This window comes from Papaver somniferum, unplaced genomic scaffold (assembly GCF_003573695.1).
Source record: "Papaver somniferum cultivar HN1 unplaced genomic scaffold, ASM357369v1 unplaced-scaffold_117, whole genome shotgun sequence".
Classification (NCBI taxonomy): Eukaryota; Viridiplantae; Streptophyta; class Magnoliopsida; order Ranunculales; family Papaveraceae; genus Papaver; species Papaver somniferum.
In genome coordinates, this window is record NW_020620714.1 from 7430095 (window position 1) to 7451179 (window position 21085).

The 21085-nt window shown below is 37.6% G+C and overlaps 3 protein-coding genes and 1 pseudogene across 3 annotated transcripts; 2 read left to right on the forward strand and 2 right to left on the reverse strand.

Annotated features, from left to right (window-relative positions):
- Positions 1–7278: 7278 nt before the first annotated feature.
- On the forward strand, positions 7279–8256 carry LOC113329451 (fructokinase-2-like). The gene has a single exon (XM_026576323.1). It carries the CDS (start codon positions 7279–7281, stop codon positions 8254–8256), a length of 978 nt encoding a protein of 325 aa, XP_026432108.1.
- A 1137-nt stretch (positions 8257–9393) lies between these two features.
- On the reverse strand, positions 9394–10033 carry LOC113329752 (pentatricopeptide repeat-containing protein At5g41170, mitochondrial-like). The gene is made up of 3 exons (XM_026576588.1): positions 9818–10033; positions 9646–9739; positions 9394–9536 (listed from the first exon to the last, which is right to left on the reverse strand). The coding sequence occupies exons 1-3, from the start codon at positions 10031–10033 to the stop codon at positions 9394–9396; spliced, it is 453 nt and encodes a 150-aa protein (XP_026432373.1).
- An 8295-nt stretch (positions 10034–18328) lies between these two features.
- Positions 18329–19307, forward strand: LOC113329456 (annotated as a pseudogene).
- Positions 19308–20363: 1056 nt separating this feature from the next.
- Positions 20364–21085, reverse strand: LOC113329753 (pentatricopeptide repeat-containing protein At1g62930, chloroplastic-like). Its single transcript, XM_026576589.1, has 2 exons — positions 20930–21085; positions 20364–20795 (listed from the first exon to the last, which is right to left on the reverse strand). Exons 1-2 carry the CDS (start codon positions 21083–21085, stop codon positions 20364–20366), a joined length of 588 nt encoding a protein of 195 aa, XP_026432374.1.

Below are 21085 nucleotides of genomic sequence, written 5' to 3' on the forward strand. Positions count from 1 at the left end.
GTAAAGACCTCCTGTTATCTCGTCATTATGGTAAATTTCTCCTAGCATACTGGTTAATTTTCTTGATTTAGTATTGAACTTTTTCAAGTTATATTCCAACATCTTGATTTTATCAAGAGAAGCAACTAAATTAGCCTCAGGCGTTTTTCTCGAGTGAGACAAGCACTTTCTCTGTCATCAAAACTAATTTGTTGAGAGTTAAACCTTTCTTCAGATTCTACAAGTTTCTCTTCCAACAAAAAGTACTTTTGATAAAGATTATCACATTCAAGTGACTTCATACGTAGGTTTTCCTCAGAATCCCTGAGGATCGATTCGTTATAACGATTTGAAAAATAAACACCTGCGTAACATCTTGTCAATTTCTTGTTTTATCAACAGACAGGAATCAGAAGAGGTGTGACATGAGAAGTTGTACTCTGAGATTTCTTCATCAACATCTCTATCAATATCTGAATCACCTTCATTAGAAATTTCATCCAACTGTTCTTCTAGGAAAGTTTCCCAACCAACAGTTTTTACATCAAGAGAATGTTTAGATATTGACTTAGATGTGACAGTTCTCTCAGGTGAATCCAAGCTTTAAGAATCATCTGGTAATTTCTGAACTGGTACATTATTAGAGATAGACTCGTCCATAATCAGATCGCTACAAACACAGACTTGTAAGGTCTTTAACGTGTTTGCCTGCTCTGATACCAATTGAAAAAGCGGGGGTCTAACAACACCACCCAATATTTTGCTTAGCAATCTGTATGGACAATCTCCGAAATAATTTCTAGAGAATCAACTAGACATCCAGATTCATTCTAAAAGTATCTCAAGGAGTTAATACCTCTCTCTTGTTTTGATTTACTCAAGCTAATAGAAATCAACGAGTATTTAATCAAACGCAAGGAATAACTTGGATAGTACCAAAGACCAATATCCAAGGATCAATCAATGAAAATCAACAACCAAAAGTTGGATTATTCTAATTGATGATCTAAATGCACAACCTGCATTATTTCAATTATAAAGATAAAACAATATGATGCGTAAATAGAAATAAGACAGACACCACAAATTTTGTTAACGAGGAAACTGCAAATGCAGAAAAACCCCGGGACCTAGTCCAGATTGAGCACACACTATATTAAGCCTCTACAGACACTAGCATACTCCAAGCTAACTTCAGAATGGACTGTAGTTGAACCCCAATCAGTCTCCCACTGATCCAAAGTACAGTTATACTCCCTACGCCTCTAATCCCAGCAGGATACTGCGCACTTGATTCCCTTAGCTGATCTCACCCACAACTAAGAGTTGCTACGACCCAAAATCACCGGCTTTGACAATAAACAAATCTGTCTCACATAGACAAGTCTATCAAAGGATCAATCTGTCTCCCACAGATAAATCCTAAAAGGTTTTGTCCTGTCTTTTGATAATAATCAAGGTGAACAGGAACCAATTGATAATCCAGTCTTATATTCCCGAAGAATATCCCAGAGTTATCAATCACCTCACAACAATCTTAATCGTATGGTAGCGAAACAAGATGTTGCGGAATCACAAACAATGCGACGAAGATGTTTGAGATTACTTTTTATATATTGCCTATCGGAGATATCAATCTCAAGCCAATCAATCTGATTGTACTCGTACGATAGAAGATGCAAGATCGAATCACACAACCTAGTCTGCGAACTTGAGAAGGTTATATATCTGAAGATGATTTCTGAACTTAAACTTAAAAAGACTAAGGAATGCAGTTTGCAAACCGTGTCTATAAAAGTTCAGGAACCGATTCAAGTGAATCAAATCATCTTTGCTTCAATTACGTCTTGTGTAATACATGAGATTTCCTTGCAATTGAACAACTCTCTAACTAGTTCATTTGAAGTCATTTGAACTAGTTATGGTGAAGAAGAACGTGGTTGATATGGAATGCTCATATGGCTAACCTTTTAGTTAACTATTTTTGAACCAACAAGTGCATACGTTTGGGTACGGTTAACAAACCTAGAAGTGTGCATTGTCAAGTGTGTGTAACAAGCTAAGTTTTCGATCTAACGGTTGAGAAATATTATCTTGAATTTAATTCAGGTTTTCATCTAACGGTGGATATTGATTGCTTTGTTACCAAGGTAACTTATTCCAAACCCTGATTTGAAAGACTATATAAGGGGAACTCTAGTATCTGTGCAAAACTAATCCCCACACCTCAAGTGTGATACTAGTTTGCATATTAGAGTCAGTTCTCCTTGAAAACCAGGTTAACGACTTAAAGAACAGGTTAACGACTTAATGACTTCATTGGGATTGTGAATCTAGACCGATACTACTTTTATCGTAGGAGGTCTTTTACGTTTTAATGTAACGTTCATATAGACTTCATTGGATACACGAGGATTGGGCTATAATGGAAAAAGAAGGAAAGACATCTGGTGAGTTCATGCAATCAGATGTGTTAGCAAAGAGATTACTTTTATTAGCAAAGAGATTAAATTATAAGCTAAATGAGGATAATCATCAATCTGACGTACGTGAAAGGCAATATCTTGACAGAAGTACATTAGTTAAGTACTGGTGAGTTCATGCAATCAGATGATTGCAAAGAGATTAAATTTAATCATCGTGATACACGAGGATTGGGATATACGGAAATAGATGATCCAAGTATTAGCAAAGGGATTAAATTTAATCTCTTTGCTAATACTGGGGCACTGTCTTGAGTCTTTTCTAAAAAAAAAACAGTTGAAATGGAATAAAAAAATAGCAATTAGCAGCAGATGGAGAGGCCCGAAAATGAAGAGAAAGAAAAAAAAAAAAAACCAATTAGCAGCAGATTGAGAGGCATGAATTCCTCCATCAACGAGCTGAGCAGGACAACACGAAGGATAAATCTCTTTTATGGATGATAGCCTATTTAGGGATATTAGAGTGGGCATCCAATCCGTTACTAATTAGCGATTTGTACTGCAATAATAATCTCATATATAAAAAATCCTCCAAATCGTCATGTCCGATATGGACATATCATCAACGATTACACAAAATAAATATAACTGTATACAATAAACTGCAAGAAAAAAAAAACAAGTCAGGAACTTATTTGTATAAATTTATAGCTCCTGCTCTGCTCTGTGCCTGTTGCTGCTGCTAATGTAGAAATAAAGTACCGCACATACAAGTTACGCGAAGAAAAGAAGATATAATGAGAGCGAATATGATCGCGCACAGTTAAGTCAAGATGACGTATCAAATAAAGTCAGCATAATCACGAATAAAATGTGAGGATCTGTGCGAACTATGGAAGATCTGCGATATAGGCAGGTATAAATATGTGATAATAGCGCACGGTCATTCCGAAATAAGGGGATATCTTAGTTGTCATCCACTATGTAATACCCTATATAAAGGGTAGATTGGCCTTGTGAGGGAGGGAGTTCTTTTTTAGGATCCTTTGTCAAGAAATTAAGAGAGAGAAAGATTGTAGAAAGGGGATAAAACTTAGAATCTCTTTTATCTTGTAATTCATTCTTATGATTTTGATAAATAAAGAAATAATTTACTTTGAGATCAGTTGATTATCAAAGGGTCTTCATATTTGTGTGGTTGTAGAATTTCCTGCAACTACACATGGCGCTAGAAACAACTCAGAGTGATAAATCCTGTTGGTAAATTTGTTTAGAAATTCAATTTCAAAAAGAAGGAGTGATGGTGAGAATTGATTCAACTATCGAACAAACGACAACGAGAAGAAGTACAAGAATTGCTGAGAGAAGAAGAGGTGAAATTCCAGATTAACCAGAAATATTAAAAGAAACGAAGATATTCCTTTTGGATATCAACATACACAAGAACAGAACAATCCTATCGATCATGATAGAGTAAGCATACATACTTCACAAACTGATTCTACTAAAGAGGAAGACCAAAGAACTGCAAGAACGGGAATGATAGAAGGAGATGAAGGAAATATGGCCATTGCAGAATTGAGGCAAAGATTGATTACATAAAGACGAAGAGAAGATGAAATACGTGCGAATTTGATACGACAAAATGATAATCTGATAGATTTGAATCTTATACTGCAATATCAAAGATCCAGAAGTGCAACATGCACAAGATCAAGATCAAGAACCAGTAGAAGTTTATCAAGACAAAATCAATCTAATCAAGGACAGGATCGAAGGGAACGAAATTTAGGTGACAACTTGCAATTGGGATATGATCGATATGAGAAGCCACGAGAAAATCATCGTAGACAAGAAGATCAAAGGACTGACAGATATCAAAATGCTGGGGAACACCATCGCATACGTCATGAGAGAGATAATGATGAGGAGTATGATCCAGAACAAGGAAGAATCTTATTGCATGGTAGAGAAATGTTAAGAGATCAATATGCACGCGAAGAAGAAGAGGAAAGAAGTAATGAACTCCGTGAACGAGAAAGAGATGAAATAGAAAGGCGTAGACAAAGAAGAGAGGAGACCGAAGAGAGAGAGATACAGGAAGCCATGCGACAGAATAATCATGAGAATAGATTGTGACAAGTGAGACTAAAAAGGTCTATGAAATCCGATTTAGATCAATCTATGAGTGAGGAAATTCTTAAAGAAATGGCACAGTTACGAGAAATGATGTTTGTGCGAAAAATGGTGGAAGAAGACAGTTAGAAGAAGCACTAGAGGAAGCTGGGAAAACACCTTTTGCAAGACACATAGAAATTGCAATAATACCACCCAAGTGTACTTTACCCACATTTACCAATATTTTTGATGGCACCACGTGCGCAATTCAACATATTAAGGCTTATAGACGATCTTTATTGCAGTGGGAAGGGAATGATACAGTATTGCCTAAATATTTCCCAGCCAGCTTAACTTTAGAAGCATTACAATGGTTCGAGTGGCTACCAGTGGGAACTATATGATCTTTTCATCACCTACAGAACATATTCTTGGGGCAATATATTAGCAATAACATGACAAGACCAGGAATTGAAACAGCGTTTGGGCTTCGCAGAAGGGTTAGTGAGAGTCTGCGACATTTAACAACACTTTGGAGAACCATGTGTAGTGAAATAGGCAGACGAGTAGATGAACGAAATGTTATATTATCTTTTATCAATGCTCTCTTCCCCACAAACTTATTATATACACAAATTTTCAAGATAAAAGATACCATCACTATGTAGGAGCAGCGCGAATTTCAAGAAGAATATATAGCTTTAGAAGAAAAGCAAAGAGATATGGAGTCTTACCCGGTTGCGATGAGCTAAGGAATGGGGGTGCGAGTTTACTTCCAAGGATAACGAATGCAGTTGCGAGAACATCTCAAGGAAGTCAGGGAAATAAAAGAGCTGAGGTAGAACAAAAGCTAGTAGCCATGGGAAGTGCAGATCAAGAAGAGTTTGAAAGAGAATACAAAGAAAAACAACTCCAAAATCGGGGAGGAAGTAATAAAATTCAAAGAATGGATAACCAACAAGAAAGTTATGGAGGTCAAAAACAGCAGCAACCATATTATAATAAGAAACAAGGAAACCAAAAGATAGTTTTGGAACAAATAAAACTTCTGCCATTGAATGCAACAATAGTGAAAGTCTTGGAAGTTGTTATTTTAATGAAAGATATTCCTAAGCCCTTCAATTTGGGAAATGAGCCACTATCAGGAAGAAGAAGTAAGGATTTTTGTGCGTATCATCACTTTCATGGGCACACAACGCATAATTGTAGAAATGTGAGAAAGATTATACTGCAAATGATAGAACAAGGAAAATTAAACCACTTCTTAGCACAACAACAACAGAATTCACCACCACCACCACCACTCGGAGGCAACACATACAATACAGAGAAAGAAAAAAACACATATGTGATTGAAGTGGATGCGAAAGCCAGGAATTTGTATTGCAATTCAATTATTCACTCTTTCAAAAACATAGAAGACTTTAATGATAATATCTTAAGTCGAATGCATGCGAGAGATAATGATGGACGAGAAAAACCTCATGTGCCAATATGTTTTCCCTGGCATATAGACATACACGACAGAGTTTCCAGCGAGCGATAGAGTCTCGGTCGGTCGATGGTCAACACATCGCTCGGTGGTCATTAACTCGCCAGAGATAGTCAAGCTGTCGCTCAATAGTAAGATCAACGCTTATTAGTCCCGTATCCAACGACTATTATTTCCTCTCTCTATAAATACCTAATTGCAAACTCATATCAACTTACACCATAATTTCTAAATCTCTCTAGAATTTCAAACTCATAACAACAAAGAAGAAATGTAAGTCTCATGAGAAGAATTCAAAGAATTCACGAAAAAGAAAATGATAAGAGGAAGATTAAGAGTAAGATATTCAGCAGAGAATTAATGAGTGCAATGGAATTAAATCTTATTTAATTGGGAAGCAGTTGAGTGAATATATGTTGGGATGATGATCAAAGATTAGAAATTTAATTGGAGTGCTGGTGGAAGAGGGGTAGTTGTTGTTGCAGCAGCAATTTATTAAGGGAAAAAGGCACGAGGAACAAAAACCAACCAGCAAGGTATGGTGTATACTTGGCTATCCGGCTAACCTCTGCGTTGGGCTGGTGCGCATTGCGCTGCAATGAAGGAGGCCACCATCTCAGGCCGGCCAAGAGACCAAGGAGGGCTACCACCTTCGGCCGCCTGTGCTGCATTGATGCGCAGTGCGTTGGCATGGCCTATCTCAGGCTTAGCCTTTCTGGAACCAACTCATTCCGCTGCCGGTAGGTTGACAGAATAGTGTCACCGATTGATAATATACTAGACCCTCAATTTTTTAATTTCGGATGCGGGACTATGTTTTAAGTCCTGGACAAAATAATTTACCAAAATTAGAAAAGGTTTTCTTGGTAGAGAATTCTGTTCGAGGCATGGATCACCAGGAATCAAAAGCAAACCATTGTTTTTCGTGGATGCTTGAAATATGCTGCTAGATCCAACTGTTGCTTTTGATCATCGGCTATTCCAAAGTTTCAAAACGAAGTGATCAGCTAACGAAAAAGATCAGTGTCAATCCATACACGATAGGATTTTTTTTCTTATAGAATCCTAATAGGAATAGGTTGAATGGACTAATTCTAACTCTTATCTATCTCGGATATGTTTATCCCTATAAATAAACCCCTAGGCCCATCCTCCGATCATATCATTCTTAATCACTTTGAATTTTCTTGTCTTTCGTGGCTAGCTAGCTATTCTTTTTATCGCTCATTAATAATCTCAGATCAAATTCTCTGAAGATAAAAAAACATGTCGAAGTCATCATCGTCAGAGATTGTGTGTTTTGGTGAGATGTTAATTGATTTCGTGCCAAACGAATCCGGTGTATCACTAGCTGAATCAGCTGGTTTTCTCAAGGCTCCCGGTGGAGCTCCTGCCAATGTTGCTTGCGCTATTACTAAGCTTGGTGGTTCTTCTGCTTTCATTGGCAAGTTTGGAGCAGATGAATTTGGACATATGCTGGTTGATGTGTTAAAAGAGAATGGGGTGAACAGTGAAGGTGTTTGCTTTGATAAGGACGCGAGAACAGCACTTGCTTTTGTAACATTGAAGAAAGATGGTGAAAGGGAGTTCATGTTCTACAGAAACCCGAGCGCTGACATGATGCTGAAATATTCTGATCTTAACATGGGTTTGATCAAACAAGCTAAAATCTTTCACTATGGTTCTATTAGCTTGATCACCGAACCATGTCGATCCGCACACATGGCTGCCATGAAAGCTGCGAGGGAGGCTGGTGCTTTACTTTCTTATGATCCTAATGTAAGGGAACCACTCTGGCCTTCTGCTGAAGCTTGTCGTGAGGGTATCAAGAGCATATGGTCTAGCGCTGATGTTATCAAGGTCAGCGACGACGAGGTAGAATTCTTAACCCAAGGAGATGCGGCAGATGAGAAGAACGTTTTGTCACTCTGGTACGACGGTTTGAAATTGCTGTTAGTAACTGACGGTGAGAAAGGGTGCAGATACTTCACAAAGCACTTCAGGGGAGCCGTGGAAGGATTCTCGGTAAACACCGTGGATACTACAGGAGCTGGTGATGCTTTTGTTGGCTCATTACTTTGCTCTGCTGCAAAAGATTCTTCAATTCTGGAAGACGAAAGCAAACTGAGAGAAGCTCTAAGAATGGCTAATGCTTGTGGCGCAATCTGTACAACTAGGAAAGGAGCCATTCCAGCACTCCCAGACAATGCTGCTGCACAGAAGCTCATCTCGGGTTCCCCCTAGATGATGAATTCCCTTTTGTTTGACTTTTGATAACCTAGCTCCGTCTTTATAAGTTGTTTTTAACATTCAGTTTTTCCATACAGTTAATTGTTATCTCGTTTACTTCGGGAGAATGTCTATTAACTCTGTTCTATGAGCGATAATTATGATATGTTACACCACTTTATGTTCCATTCCACTTCTTTTTCCAGTTTAAATTCAAAATGGTGGATGGTTGTGTTACGTACACTAATCTTTACCTAAACCGACGGTCTTTTATCCGGAACAAAAATTCCGAAAGAGAATCCAATCGGAATCGTATGTTATCCCCAATGTAGTTAGAAGAACGAGAAGAACAAACCTTTACATGACTAATGACTTACCAGCTGACTGTATCATTAATTTGGATATGCATGTTTGTATTAATTATGTAATCTCCTTTTCGATACTGTTGTGAAGTAAACTTGGGTTTATACATGAAAATCATAAGAGATATTCAAAGTCCATTATACCTTTCGATCAGAGGCCAATAAATAATCGACAGAAAAAAGTCTGAACAGTTATGTGATTTGTTTGAGTTTATATTTGGTTGGCTAGTTCTTTATTGCCTTACATTTCCTCATGCATCTATATATATGTCAGTTTTATTTCTGTTCATGCCTATCACCTGGGGCTTCCGCAGTGTCCATGACCATTTTAATAGTTGAGTGTATCTAATGCTAGAGCATACAAACTTATCGTGAACTCTCAAGTTCAGAAGAAGAAAAGATGAATGTGGGACACAAGAAAATTATTGCATGGTTAAAATAGTGTGAGAGATTATTATTGTTCAAGAGGATAAAAGAGTAGAAGAATGTCACAGCTTGGGAGTTATACAAGGGATGAGTGTAACTCACGAAGGATGAATAAAACTTGATGATGGTTTCAAAATGATATTCATTGTTTAATATTTTGAAAATTGGAAACCATATATAAGAAACCATATTTTCATTCAAATATGTGTTCATAGCTTATAGAGATTTAGCTACCTCCACAATAACAAAAAAAGAAAAGAAAACGAATTAAAGACTTTTTAGCTCATCTGCAGAGAAAGTTTTTACCAAAGAATAAATAATAGAATCGCTTTGTGAAAAGATTTTTCTAGTTTCTTCCAGATTTTTAGCATATTGCGAAGATTCTGCAATGCGTTGCCAGTCTCTTTTCCTCCGAACCACCATTGATGACGGTAGAATCACTTGATGCAAGTGTCTTCCATACATCTTGCCGAAGAAACTGCAATGCCTTTCCTGTCTCTTTTCCTCCTAAAAAACCATTGATGGTATCATATGTTTAGATTTGGTAAACAACCTTCCTCTTCAGTTTTGATGATTAATTTGGCAGCTTCCAAGAACATCTTGTTAGAAAATAGACCTCTGATCATTGTGTTGTATGTTACCACATTAGGAACTAATCTTTTTCTTGGAATGTGATTAAAAAGTTTTCTTGCATTTTCCAACCTGCCAGCCTGACAAAAACCATGAATAAGAATGTTGTACATGTCAATATCACAGGACTTTCCATGGATTCAAATAATTTTACTTGCCCCCTCCTCCATTTTCCCATTCTGGAAAATACCATTTAATATAAGGATGTATGTAACTACATCTGGAAAATGAGAAGCAAATGCCCTCTCATTAAGAAACTTCTCTGCAGAACGTTGCATCTCATTAAAAATCCTCTTTGCAGTGTTTATTCTGCCATCCCAATATAGTCCCTCTAATAGTGCATTGTAAACATCAGTTGTTGGTCTCAGTGCCATTTTGTTTCATTTTCTCGAATAACTGTATAGCTTCATCCATCTTACCGCTCTTGCAATACGCATCAATTAATATAAAGCAGCTGATAACATCCGGTTCAAAGCCCTTACCCACCATTATCTCAAACTATATAACCGCTTATTGCTGCTGGCCTTCCGAAATCAAATCGTTCGTCATTGTAGTGTATGCACTCCGGTAAGGTAAAATTTCCTTGATCCAATATTTTATCAAAATATTTTCTTGTTTTTTGTAGTTGTAGGAAATCCTACAACCACATCCTTAATGAAATCTATAGAACAACTCAAGTAATTATCAAAAAAATTCATAAGAACATTCATTAGATCTTCAATTTGGATTCAAAATAATGAGAAAGTCTTAACTTGGAGAACAAATAAGTTTTCTCTCTCCTGAATTCCTTATGTAAGCTCTCCCAAAAGATCCTCCTCAATACAAGGTCGCTCGGTCCCCTTATATAGGGGTTTACATAGTGGATGACAGCTAATAAAGCTCTTATTTGCGGATCTGGCGTGCGTCATTATCGCACACTTACACTGGTTCTTCTCGCGCGTGCTCTATAACATCGCACGATATTCATATTTTACTCGTGATTATGCTAACGTCATCTTATGCGTCATTCTGGATAATCTTTACGCGATTTCCTTCGCTCGCTCTTTATCATTGTCTCGCGTACTTGATTGGTGTACGGTATTCTGTATCTACATTTTGCCTCTTCTCATGTCGTTTCTTTGAAAGAGAGAGCGATATGAGAAAGTTCTATTTATTCTGCCGCACCCATCCACCTTTTCTTATTCCTGTCTACCGACATATCTCCGTGATTTCAGTGTAACCGTCTACACGTGCTAATTTTCTCCCCTTTTTACCGGCACGTTCGAATTTAACCGGTCATCTTTTTCGTCTATTTATTAACCAGGCTTTTGGAGAGAGAGTCTTTTCTTCTTTATTTCGTCTTCTCTTCTGGGTTTTTTGAGTCCTCTGTAAATCTTCATCTTCTTCAAATTTCTTCATCTTAATCTTTTGAGATCTCAATTTGCTTTTGCTGCTGTTTCTATGGATTCTCATCAAAGGTTTGATTTGATTTTACTCATCTTATCTCTCTTTCTGATTCTGCTGAAACTGATCTCATCTCGATCTCTTTCTGTTAAATCATCGTGCTAATCTGTTGTTATATTAATTCCCATACTGGTTCTGTTTCAGCAAAAGTTCTTCCTCAGGCCATACCAAATTTATAATTCCCAACCCTAATTGTTCTTCAAGTCTGAAAGACAAAGAATCTCTCAAGAGGAAATCATCGCATAAAAAATGAGTAAGAAATATTGTTTCCTTTATGAAACAATATTGTTGCCTCTGTTTCTTATCTGCATTTTTATTCGCAGGATTCCGAGTCGAGATGGTTGGCGGTAAAAAGTTGAAGATTAAAAGAGTTCGCAAAGCCCCAACGCTCAATAAGGGTCTCATCATTCCTGAATTTGACCGTAAGGAAGTCGAGGTCCCTTCTCGCGTTAATATTGATACTCCTACACAAGGCTTGATTGCCTCTTTTTCTGTGGATATAACTGCTTTTCCAAACGAAGTTTTTGCTGCTAAGGATGATGTGTCAGCTGATCATGCGGTGAAGGAAATTTTTGCTCCTTCAACTGTGACCGCACCATCAGTGAATCAGTCTGTCTCTACCTTTGTGAATATTACATTGTTTGTGAACATTCCCACTTCTGTAGAGAACATCGCACCTGTGGAAAATGTTATTCCTATAGAGAATATTACTTCCCCTGCATTTATGAGTATCGCTTCCTCTACTTATGTTCCTTCTTCTTCTAAATTCACCTCCATTTCGTTGGAGTCCATCTCTGTTGATAGGGAGTCTTTGAGGGAGTAGATCCCGCTTCTCAAGCTTTATCTAATATTATCAATGCTGCTCAGTCGTCCATTACCAACCCCTTTAAACTTCGCATCTGTGATGCTCTGAGTAGGTTATTGTGCGGTTTTCCACCAAACAAAGAAACAAGAAGCGAGATCTTCTCTCTTATCGACCCAAGCGTCCATATCGCTCTTGATCTCTCGGTGAATGTTCTTGCACATATATTTTTTTTTATTCACACTTATCTTGTTTCTCTTTCAGGAATCTCACCGCCTGATGATCTTGGCTGAGGGATATTTTCAATCTAACAATTCTGCGTTGCAACTCTCTTTAGAGAAAGAAGTTAATAATCTAAAAGGGGAACTCCAAATTGTAACTCTAGAATGCGAAAGTGTTCGCATAAAGAATCAAGAACATAGAGGTGCAATTCTCTTCACTCCTACATCCCCTTTATAAGTAATTTATCTTTTTTGTTCCATTTTTTTTTGAATTTCCTCGTTCGCACATTAAGATTTAAATCAGAAACACGTTATGGAGAGATATGATCTTCAATTTGCCGTTGAAGATGCTCGCGCTGACAATGAGAAGTTGCTGAACCAAATAAACCAGTTACATAACGAGCATTCGTATTCGCTTGACCATATTGAAAATTTAACAAATGAGAATGTCCATTTAACTCAATAGTGTGAGACATTGGGTTCCCAGGTTTCCCGTCTATCTAAATTGTTATATAGTGCTGATTTAAGACATCAAACTTTGTCAGATGAGAATCAAGGTCTATTCATGGAAAAGCGGTCTTTCTTAAAGAAAGAAGCAAGTTTTTGCATCCATATCTTGTTCTCCAGAAAATTTGTGATAACTAAGAGCACTCTCTTCTTATGTTAAGGAATCAGCTTGATGAATTAACAAAGACATTAACCGCTCAAAACGAGAAGATTATTCAAAGTAAGATAAATTTGACCAAGAGGTTGTCGAAGGCTGAGATTGAGAGGTTGTTTCGAGAGGCATAGAAATACAAGTCAGAAGATTTGTAAAATACGAAGAAGCTGAATTCGAGGAACTGCTTTGGGAGTTACACATATAACACGAAGCACATGATCTATAATATAGGAGGGGGGCTAGCATTAGACCTAAAGAAGAAGAGTGAGGATGTAATCAACAGTGTCATTCAATGACTGGATTGCAAGGACCTAAGTGACGTAGAAAATATTAACATGCAGAAGCATCAGTTAGTAATTGTATGCAGTCCCATCCTTCAGATGCACCAGCATGTTGAAGCTGGTGTTGAAATAAAAATCTAGGAAATCGACTAATGTAGGGTTTGTTTTATACGGTTGATATGCTTAAGTTATTTTCTTAGCAATCTTTAAAAAAAGGTCATTTTTTTGTGATTCTGCTTTTTAGTAGTTTGGTCGTAGGTATTTACCGTTTTGTTAATGAACTAGTGGTGCATATAGTGTAGCGCATATATCGTGGAGTGGGTAGTCCGAGATGGAACACCCTGAACACGAATACTAATTAAGGTTAAGCTTCTAAGCATGATTTCATTTACCTGGTTTTTTTTAGGTATAGAAACTCCTCGTAAAAAGTTTAACTCGGAGTAATGGCAGACGGCTTGATGCCGCTGCTTAAAAACGAATATGTCTCTTCGAACTCAGAAACACACATGTATAATGCTAAACCATTAACCGCAAAAAAAAATCCAATTTTAACTAGGCTTACAAATGAATAGTGCCTCTTTGAGTTCAGAAATGCATAAACTTAATGTGTTATCTTTCAAACTCACCCCTAAGCTTGCATCAGGAACGGGGTTCAACAATTCTAGTTCACGATTGTAGATACTATAAATACTGTGATCGCAAAGAGTAAAAAACAGTAAAAGGTTAAATATCCATCCCCAATCGGCTTCGACTTTCTTGGTGGTTCCTCGTGAGACTCGTTGTTAGGCACACGAAAACATGTTCACCTAATGTATTAATATGTTGTTGGAGCTTAGCTTAAATTATTGGATTCCAACTAGCTTCTTCTAATAAGATTCTTTTTCCAACGAAATAAAAAATAGAGACAAATTAAATAACTAAATAAACAAATTAATCAAAGGTAATTAAGTAATTTATCAATTCTTGGATATCCCTTAAAAACACACCCTAGCGAGGCAAATCATTTTGTATGCATCAAAAGTTTATTAACAACAGTTTATATCCCTTATCCCCAAAAAAAAAAAAAAAAAAAAAAAAAAACAATGGTTCCCGAAAAAAAAGCAGTGGCTCCCGTCGTTCATCTTAAACCGCCTACAAATCTTGGCCCAAGATAAAGGGCCAAAGAATACCCTATCATAAGCACTTCAGTCTCGTACATTTTAGGTGAGTTATCTATCTTCCTTTGTAGAGTCTACTAACCTGAGTAAAAATGGCGTCCGTGGATGATTATGGTACACCAGACCTTATCCCTGAAGACAAAATAGTGAAAGATCCAAAGTATGACAAATTCGTTGATTTTAGCATGAAACTAATTTAATTGATTTTATATATCATGGCTTGTGGGGAGGAGGAAGCACAAGAGATGATAGAAGAGGTTCAAGAGAAGAAAGTTACAGAAACAACAAAGCAGAAATGTAAGTCTCATGAGAAGAATTCACGAAAAAGAAAGTGATAAAAAGAAGAGGGCCGGCCAAGAGACCAGGGAGGGCTACCACCTTCGGCCGCCTGTGCAACATTGATGCGCATTGCATTGTTGGCATGGCCCTAGCTCAGGCTTAGCCTTTCTGGAACCAACTCATTCCGCTGCCGGTTAGTTGAAAGAATGGTATGACCGATTGATAATATAGGAGATCCTCAAATTTTTAATTTCAGATGTGGGACTATGTTTTAATAAGACGAGTAATAATTTACCAAAATTAGAAAAGGTTTTCTTAGTAGAGAATTCTGTTTGAGGCATGGATCACTAGGCAGGAATCAAAAGCAAACCCTTGTTTTTCTTGCTTTAGTCGATGCTTCGTCAAATATGCTGCTAGAGCCAACTGTTGCTTTACATCATCGAGTTTCCGCTACTCAAAAGATGCAAAACAAAGTGATCAGCTACCGAAAAAGATCAGTGTCAATGAATCCAAGAACAGAAATCCTTGCATGAAACTCGTCAAAGACTTGTGGTTAAGCGAATCGAAGAAGAATGGCAATCCTGTATTCACACTGCTCTTGGGTTATTATCTCGTGGAGCAAGTGGTGAAACCCTAAAAGAGATATTAGGGTTCCTCAACTGTGAAAGCATCGACATAATATATTCTAGTCATTCTCAACTCGTCCACATGTTGTTGGGCGAAACACATACCTCCGGACCTAAACTCCTCGACACAATAAATTCTACTCATTGAGATGTTGGGCGGACAACTCATTGAGATGTTGGACGAAACACGAATTGGACCTGAACCTCAAGGTCCGAAACTCTCTTTCGTCGGTGGTATTTGGGTCAGCCTCCTCCCTAGCCCTTAAACCTTCATTTCAACAAGCTGACTGGGATGTTGAATACTGCTGATACTGTTAGTATGTTTCAAGTTGATGGTAATGAGGAAGATCTGACTCAGAATATTCATAGTAAGCTTCACGTTTCAAACGTTTATCGCAAGTGTTTTGTTGAACTTGATGAGGTTGGAACCGAAGCTGCTGCTTCGGCTGCTGTCATTTGGGATATTGGTTCTGCCATATGTTCTCCAACTCCCCCTCCTCCTATGGTCGATTTCGTAGCGGATCATCCATTCATGTTCATAATCAGAGAGGAGAAAAGTGGTGCTGTGTTTTTCATGGGACATGTCTTTAATCCTCTATCAAACTAGTCTTCTATATCTCTTTTCTTGTTTTTCTTTGAATTTAAGAGAATTGATTCTGGGTCGTGAATTTTTACGTTCATTTCAGTAGGTTGTAATTTATAATAGATACTAAATGTTAAAAGTATTGGTGACTACCAACTACTGGTCTAACTGTGACCTAATGGAGTTTAAAAACAAAAGACACCCCGTTCGACACTTCATGCAAACATGCACACTACCGTGTGACCTATTCAGTAACACAAAAGCTTGTACTTGTTAATATAATCAATCCCTATACAATGACGTATACAGTGATAATTGAAACGTATAACCGAACTTGGTTAGGTCCATATTGCAATCAAGAGGTAGACATGATGCTAAATCAAAGAAAACCCACTATATATGATCATGAAATTATTATAATCAATCCCTCTTTAATAAAAACAACTTGAAAAAAGAAAAAGAAAAGCTTACCAATAATGGTGTTCGTAGGATTAACAGCAGCATGATTCTTAGCAGCAGCGCCGATCATACGGTCAGTATCATTAAAAGCAACCTATCCCAAACTGCAACACATGGATAATATATTGTCCCTAGATCTATTCCTACAGTTCTTCCGGTTCCAGCCATTGAAATGATATATGATTAGATCAGATAATAGCCCACAAACCGATTACATACTCCCAAGATCACTAATTTTAGATCTGTGAATCCCTGAGTGAATTATTTATGAAAGAATAGAGGTTTTGAAACTAGAGAGTCAGAGCGAGAAAGTGAAGATTTGGAGTTTTAAGTTTTGAACCAACTGATTATATAATTTATATTGATTCTATAAAGGAGAGTTCTTGCTGACAGAGCGACCTACTCACTCTAATTACCAATATGCTTAGTATCTGATGACAGGGAGGGATGGATGGACCATTTCTTGTCAGTAAGTTGCACTTCTAGCATGTGAAAGGATCGATTATGTTATCCATGTTTCATACATTTTGTTTCCGAGTGGCTGAATATTTTCCAGTTTCTTTAATATAATGGTCACCCCAGTAAGAGAATTTGAATAAATACTGACCAACAGCTTTCTGCATGTAAACGCATATTTACAATTCAAAAAATTGTCGAATGAAAAATTTGTAGTTGAAACAGAACGGAAACTCGCATCGCGTGTGCGTTGTTGGTAGTCCTTATTAAAAGAACTCTTCTGTCCGAATGATTCTTATTGAAAATTTCTTCTTCTTGCTGTTACCACTTAGTCTCTAGAGGTGTAAAAGGCCTATTCCAATGCACATGCCAAACCATAATATTTGGCATATATGCACCTACTATGGGTATGCCAAACTGCCAAATTCATGTGCCAAATGTTTTCCCTGGCATATAGACATACACGACGGAGTTTCCAGCTAGCGATAGAGTCTCGGTCGGTCGATGGTCAACACATCGCTCGGTGGTCATTAACTCGCCAGAGATAGTCAAGCTGTCACTCGATAGTAAGATCAATGCTTATCAGTCCCGTATCCAACGACTATTATTTCCTCTCTCTATAATACCTAATTGCAAACTCATATCAACTTACACCAGAATTTCTAAATCTCTCTAGAATTTCAAACTCATAACAACAAAGAAGAAATGTAAGTCTCATGAGAAGAATTCAAAGAATTCACGAAAAAGAAAATGATAAGAGGAAGATTAAGAGTAAGATATCCAGCAGAGAATTAATGAGTGCAATGGAATTAAATCTTATTTAATTGGGAAGCAGTTGAGTGAATATATGTTGGGATGATGATCAAAGATTAGAAATTTAGTTGGAGTGCTGGTGGAAGAGGGGTAGTTGTAGTTGCAGCAGCAATTTATTAAGGGAAAAAAGGCACGAGGAACAAAAACCAATCAGCAAGGTATGGTGTATACTTGGCTATCCGGCTAACCTCTGCGTTGGGCTGGTGCGCATTGCGCTGCAATGAAGGAGGCCACCATCTCAGGCCGGCCAAGAGACCAAGGAGGGCTACCACCTTCGGCCGCCTGTGCTGCATTGATGCGCAGTGCGTTGGCATGGCCTATCTCAGGCTTAGCCTTTCTGGAACCAACTCATTCCGCTGCCGGTAGGTTGACAGAATAGTGTCACCGATTGATAATATACTAGACCCTCAATTTTTTAATTTCGGATGCGGGACTATGTTTTAAGTCCTGGACAAAATAATTTACCAAAATTAGAAAAGGTTTTCTTGGTAGAGAATTCTGTTCGAGGCATGGATCACCAGGAATCAAAAGCAAACCATTGTTTTTCGTGGATGCTTGAAATATGCTGCTAGATCCAACTGTTGCTTTTGATCATCGGCTATTCCAAAGTTTCAAAACGAAGTGATCAGCTGACGAAAAAGATCAGTGTCAATCCATACACGATAGGATTTTTTTTCTTATAGAATCCTAATAGGAATAGGTTGAATGGACTAATTCTAACTCTTATCTATCTCGGATATGTTTATCCCTATAAATAAACCCCTAAGCCCATCCTCCGATCATATCATTCTTAATCACTTTGAATTTTCTTGTCTTTCGTCGCTAGCTAGCTATTCTTTTTATCGCTCTATAATAATCTCAGATCAAATTCTCTGAAGATAAAAAAACATGTCGAAGTCATCATCGTCAGAGATTGTGTGTTTTGGTGAGATGTTAATTGATTTCGTGCCAAACGAATCCGGTGTATCACTAGCTGAATCAGCTGGTTTTCTCAAGGCTCCCGGTGGAGCTCCTGCCAATGTTGCTTGCGCTATTACTAAGCTTGGTGGTTCTTCTGCTTTCATTGGCAAGTTTGGAGCAGATGAATTTGGACATATGCTGGTTGATGTGTTAAAAGAGAATGGGGTGAACAGTGAAGGTGTTTGCTTTGATAAGGACGCGCGAGAACAGCACTTGCTTTGTAACATTGAAGAAAGATGGTGAAAGGGAGTTCATGTTCTACAGAAACCCGAGCGCTGACATGATGCTGAAATATTCTGATCTTAACATGGGTTTGATCAAACAAGCTAAAATCTTTCACTATGGTTCTATTAGCTTGATCACCGAACCATGTCGATCCGCACACATGGCTGCCATGAAAGCTGCGAGGGAGGCTGGTGCTTTACTTTCTTATGATCCTAATGTAAGGGAACCACTCTGGCCTTCTGCTGAAGCTTGTCGTGAGGGTATCAAGAGCATATGGTCTAGCGCTGATGTTATCAAGGTCAGCGACGACGAGGTAGAATTCTTAACCCAAGGAGATGCGGCAGATGAGAAGAACGTTTTGTCACTCTGGTACGACGGTTTGAAATTGCTGTTAGTAACTGACGGTGAGAAAGGGTGCAGATACTTCACAAAGCACTTCAGGGGAGCCGTGGAAGGATTCTCGGTAAACACCGTGGATACTACAGGAGCTGGTGATGCTTTTGTTGGCTCATTACTTTGCTCTGCTGCAAAAGATTCTTCAATTCTGGAAGACGAAAGCAAACTGAGAGAAGCTCTAAGAATGGCTAATGCTTGTGGCGCAATCTGTACAACTAGGAAAGGAGCCATTCCAGCACTCCCAGACAATGCTGCTGCACAGAAGCTCATCTCGGGTTCCCCCTAGATGATGAATTCCCTTTTGTTTGACTTTTGATAACCTAGCTCCGTCTTTATAAGTTGTTTTTAACATTCAGTTTTTCCATACAGTTAATTGTTATCTCGTTTACTTCGGGAGAATGTCTATTAACTCTGTTCTATGAGCGATAATTATGATATGTTACACCACTTTATGTTCCATTCCACTTCTTTTTCCAGTTTAAATTCAAAATGGTGGATGGTTGTGTTACGTACACTAATCTTTACCTAAACCGACGGTCTTTTATCCGGAACAAAAATTCCGAAAGAGAATCCAATCGGAATCGTATGTTATCCCCAATGTAGTTAGAAGAACGAGAAGAACAAACCTTTACATGACTAATGACTTACCAGCTGACTGTATCATTAATTTGGATATGCATGTTTGTATTAATTATGTAATCTCCTTTTCGATACTGTTGTGAAGTAAACTTGGGTTTATACATGAAAATCATAAGAGATATTCAAAGTCCATTATACCTTTCGATCAGAGTCCAATAAATAATCGACAGAAAAAAGTCTGAACAGTTATGTGATTTGTTTGAGTTTATATTTGGTTGGCTAGTTCTTTATTGCCTTACATTTCCTCATGCATCTATATATATGTCAGTTTTATTTCTGTTCATGCCTATCACCTGGGGCTTCCGCAGTGTCCATGACCATTTTAATAGTTGAGTGTATCTAATGCTAGAGCATACAAACTTATCGTGAACTCTCAAGTTCAGAAGAAGAAAAGATGAATGTGGGACACAAGAAAATTATTGCATGGTTAAAATAGTGTGAGAGATTATTATTGTTCAAGAGGATAAAAGAGTAGAAGAATGTCACAGCTTGGGAGTTATACAAGGGATGAGTGTAACTCACGAAGGATGAATAAAACTTGATGATGGTTTCAAAATGATATTCATTGTTTAATATTTTGAAAATTGGAAACCATATATAAGAAACCATATTTTCATTCAAATATGTGTTCATAGCTTATAGAGATTTAGCTACCTCCACAATAACAAAAAAAGAAAAGAAAACGAATTAAAGACTTTTTAGCTCATCTGCAGAGAGTTTTTACCAAAGAATAAATAATAGAATCGCTTGGTGAAAAGATTTTTCTAGTTTCTTCCAGATTTTTTAGCATATTGCGAAGATTCTGCAATGCGTTGCCAGTCTCTTTTCCTCCGGAACCACCATTGATGACGGTAGAATCACTTGATGCAAAGTGTCTTCCATACATCTTGCGAAGAAACTGCAATGCCTTTCCTGTCTCTTTTCCTCCTAAAAAACCATTGATGATGGTATCATATGTTTTAGAATTTGGTAAACAACCTTCCTCTTCAGTTTTGATGATTAATTTGGCAGCTTCCAAGAACATCTTGTTAGAAAATAGACCTCTGATCATTGTGTTGTATGTTACCACATTAGGAACTAATCTTTTTCTTGGAATGTGATTAAAAAGTTTTCTTGCATTTTCCAACCTGCCAGCCTGACAAAAACCATGAATAAGAATGTTGTACATGTCAATATCAACAGGACTTTCCATGGATTCAAATAATTTTACTGCCTCCTCCATTTTCCATTCTGGAAAATACCATTTAATATAAGGATGTATGTAACTACATCTGGAAAATGAGAAGCAAATGCCCTCTCATTAAGAAACTTCTCTGCAGAACGTTGCATCTCATTAAAAATCCTCTTTGCAGTGTTTATTCTGCCATCCCAATATAGTCCCTCTAATAGTGCATTGTAAACATCAGTTGTTGGTCTCAGTGCCAT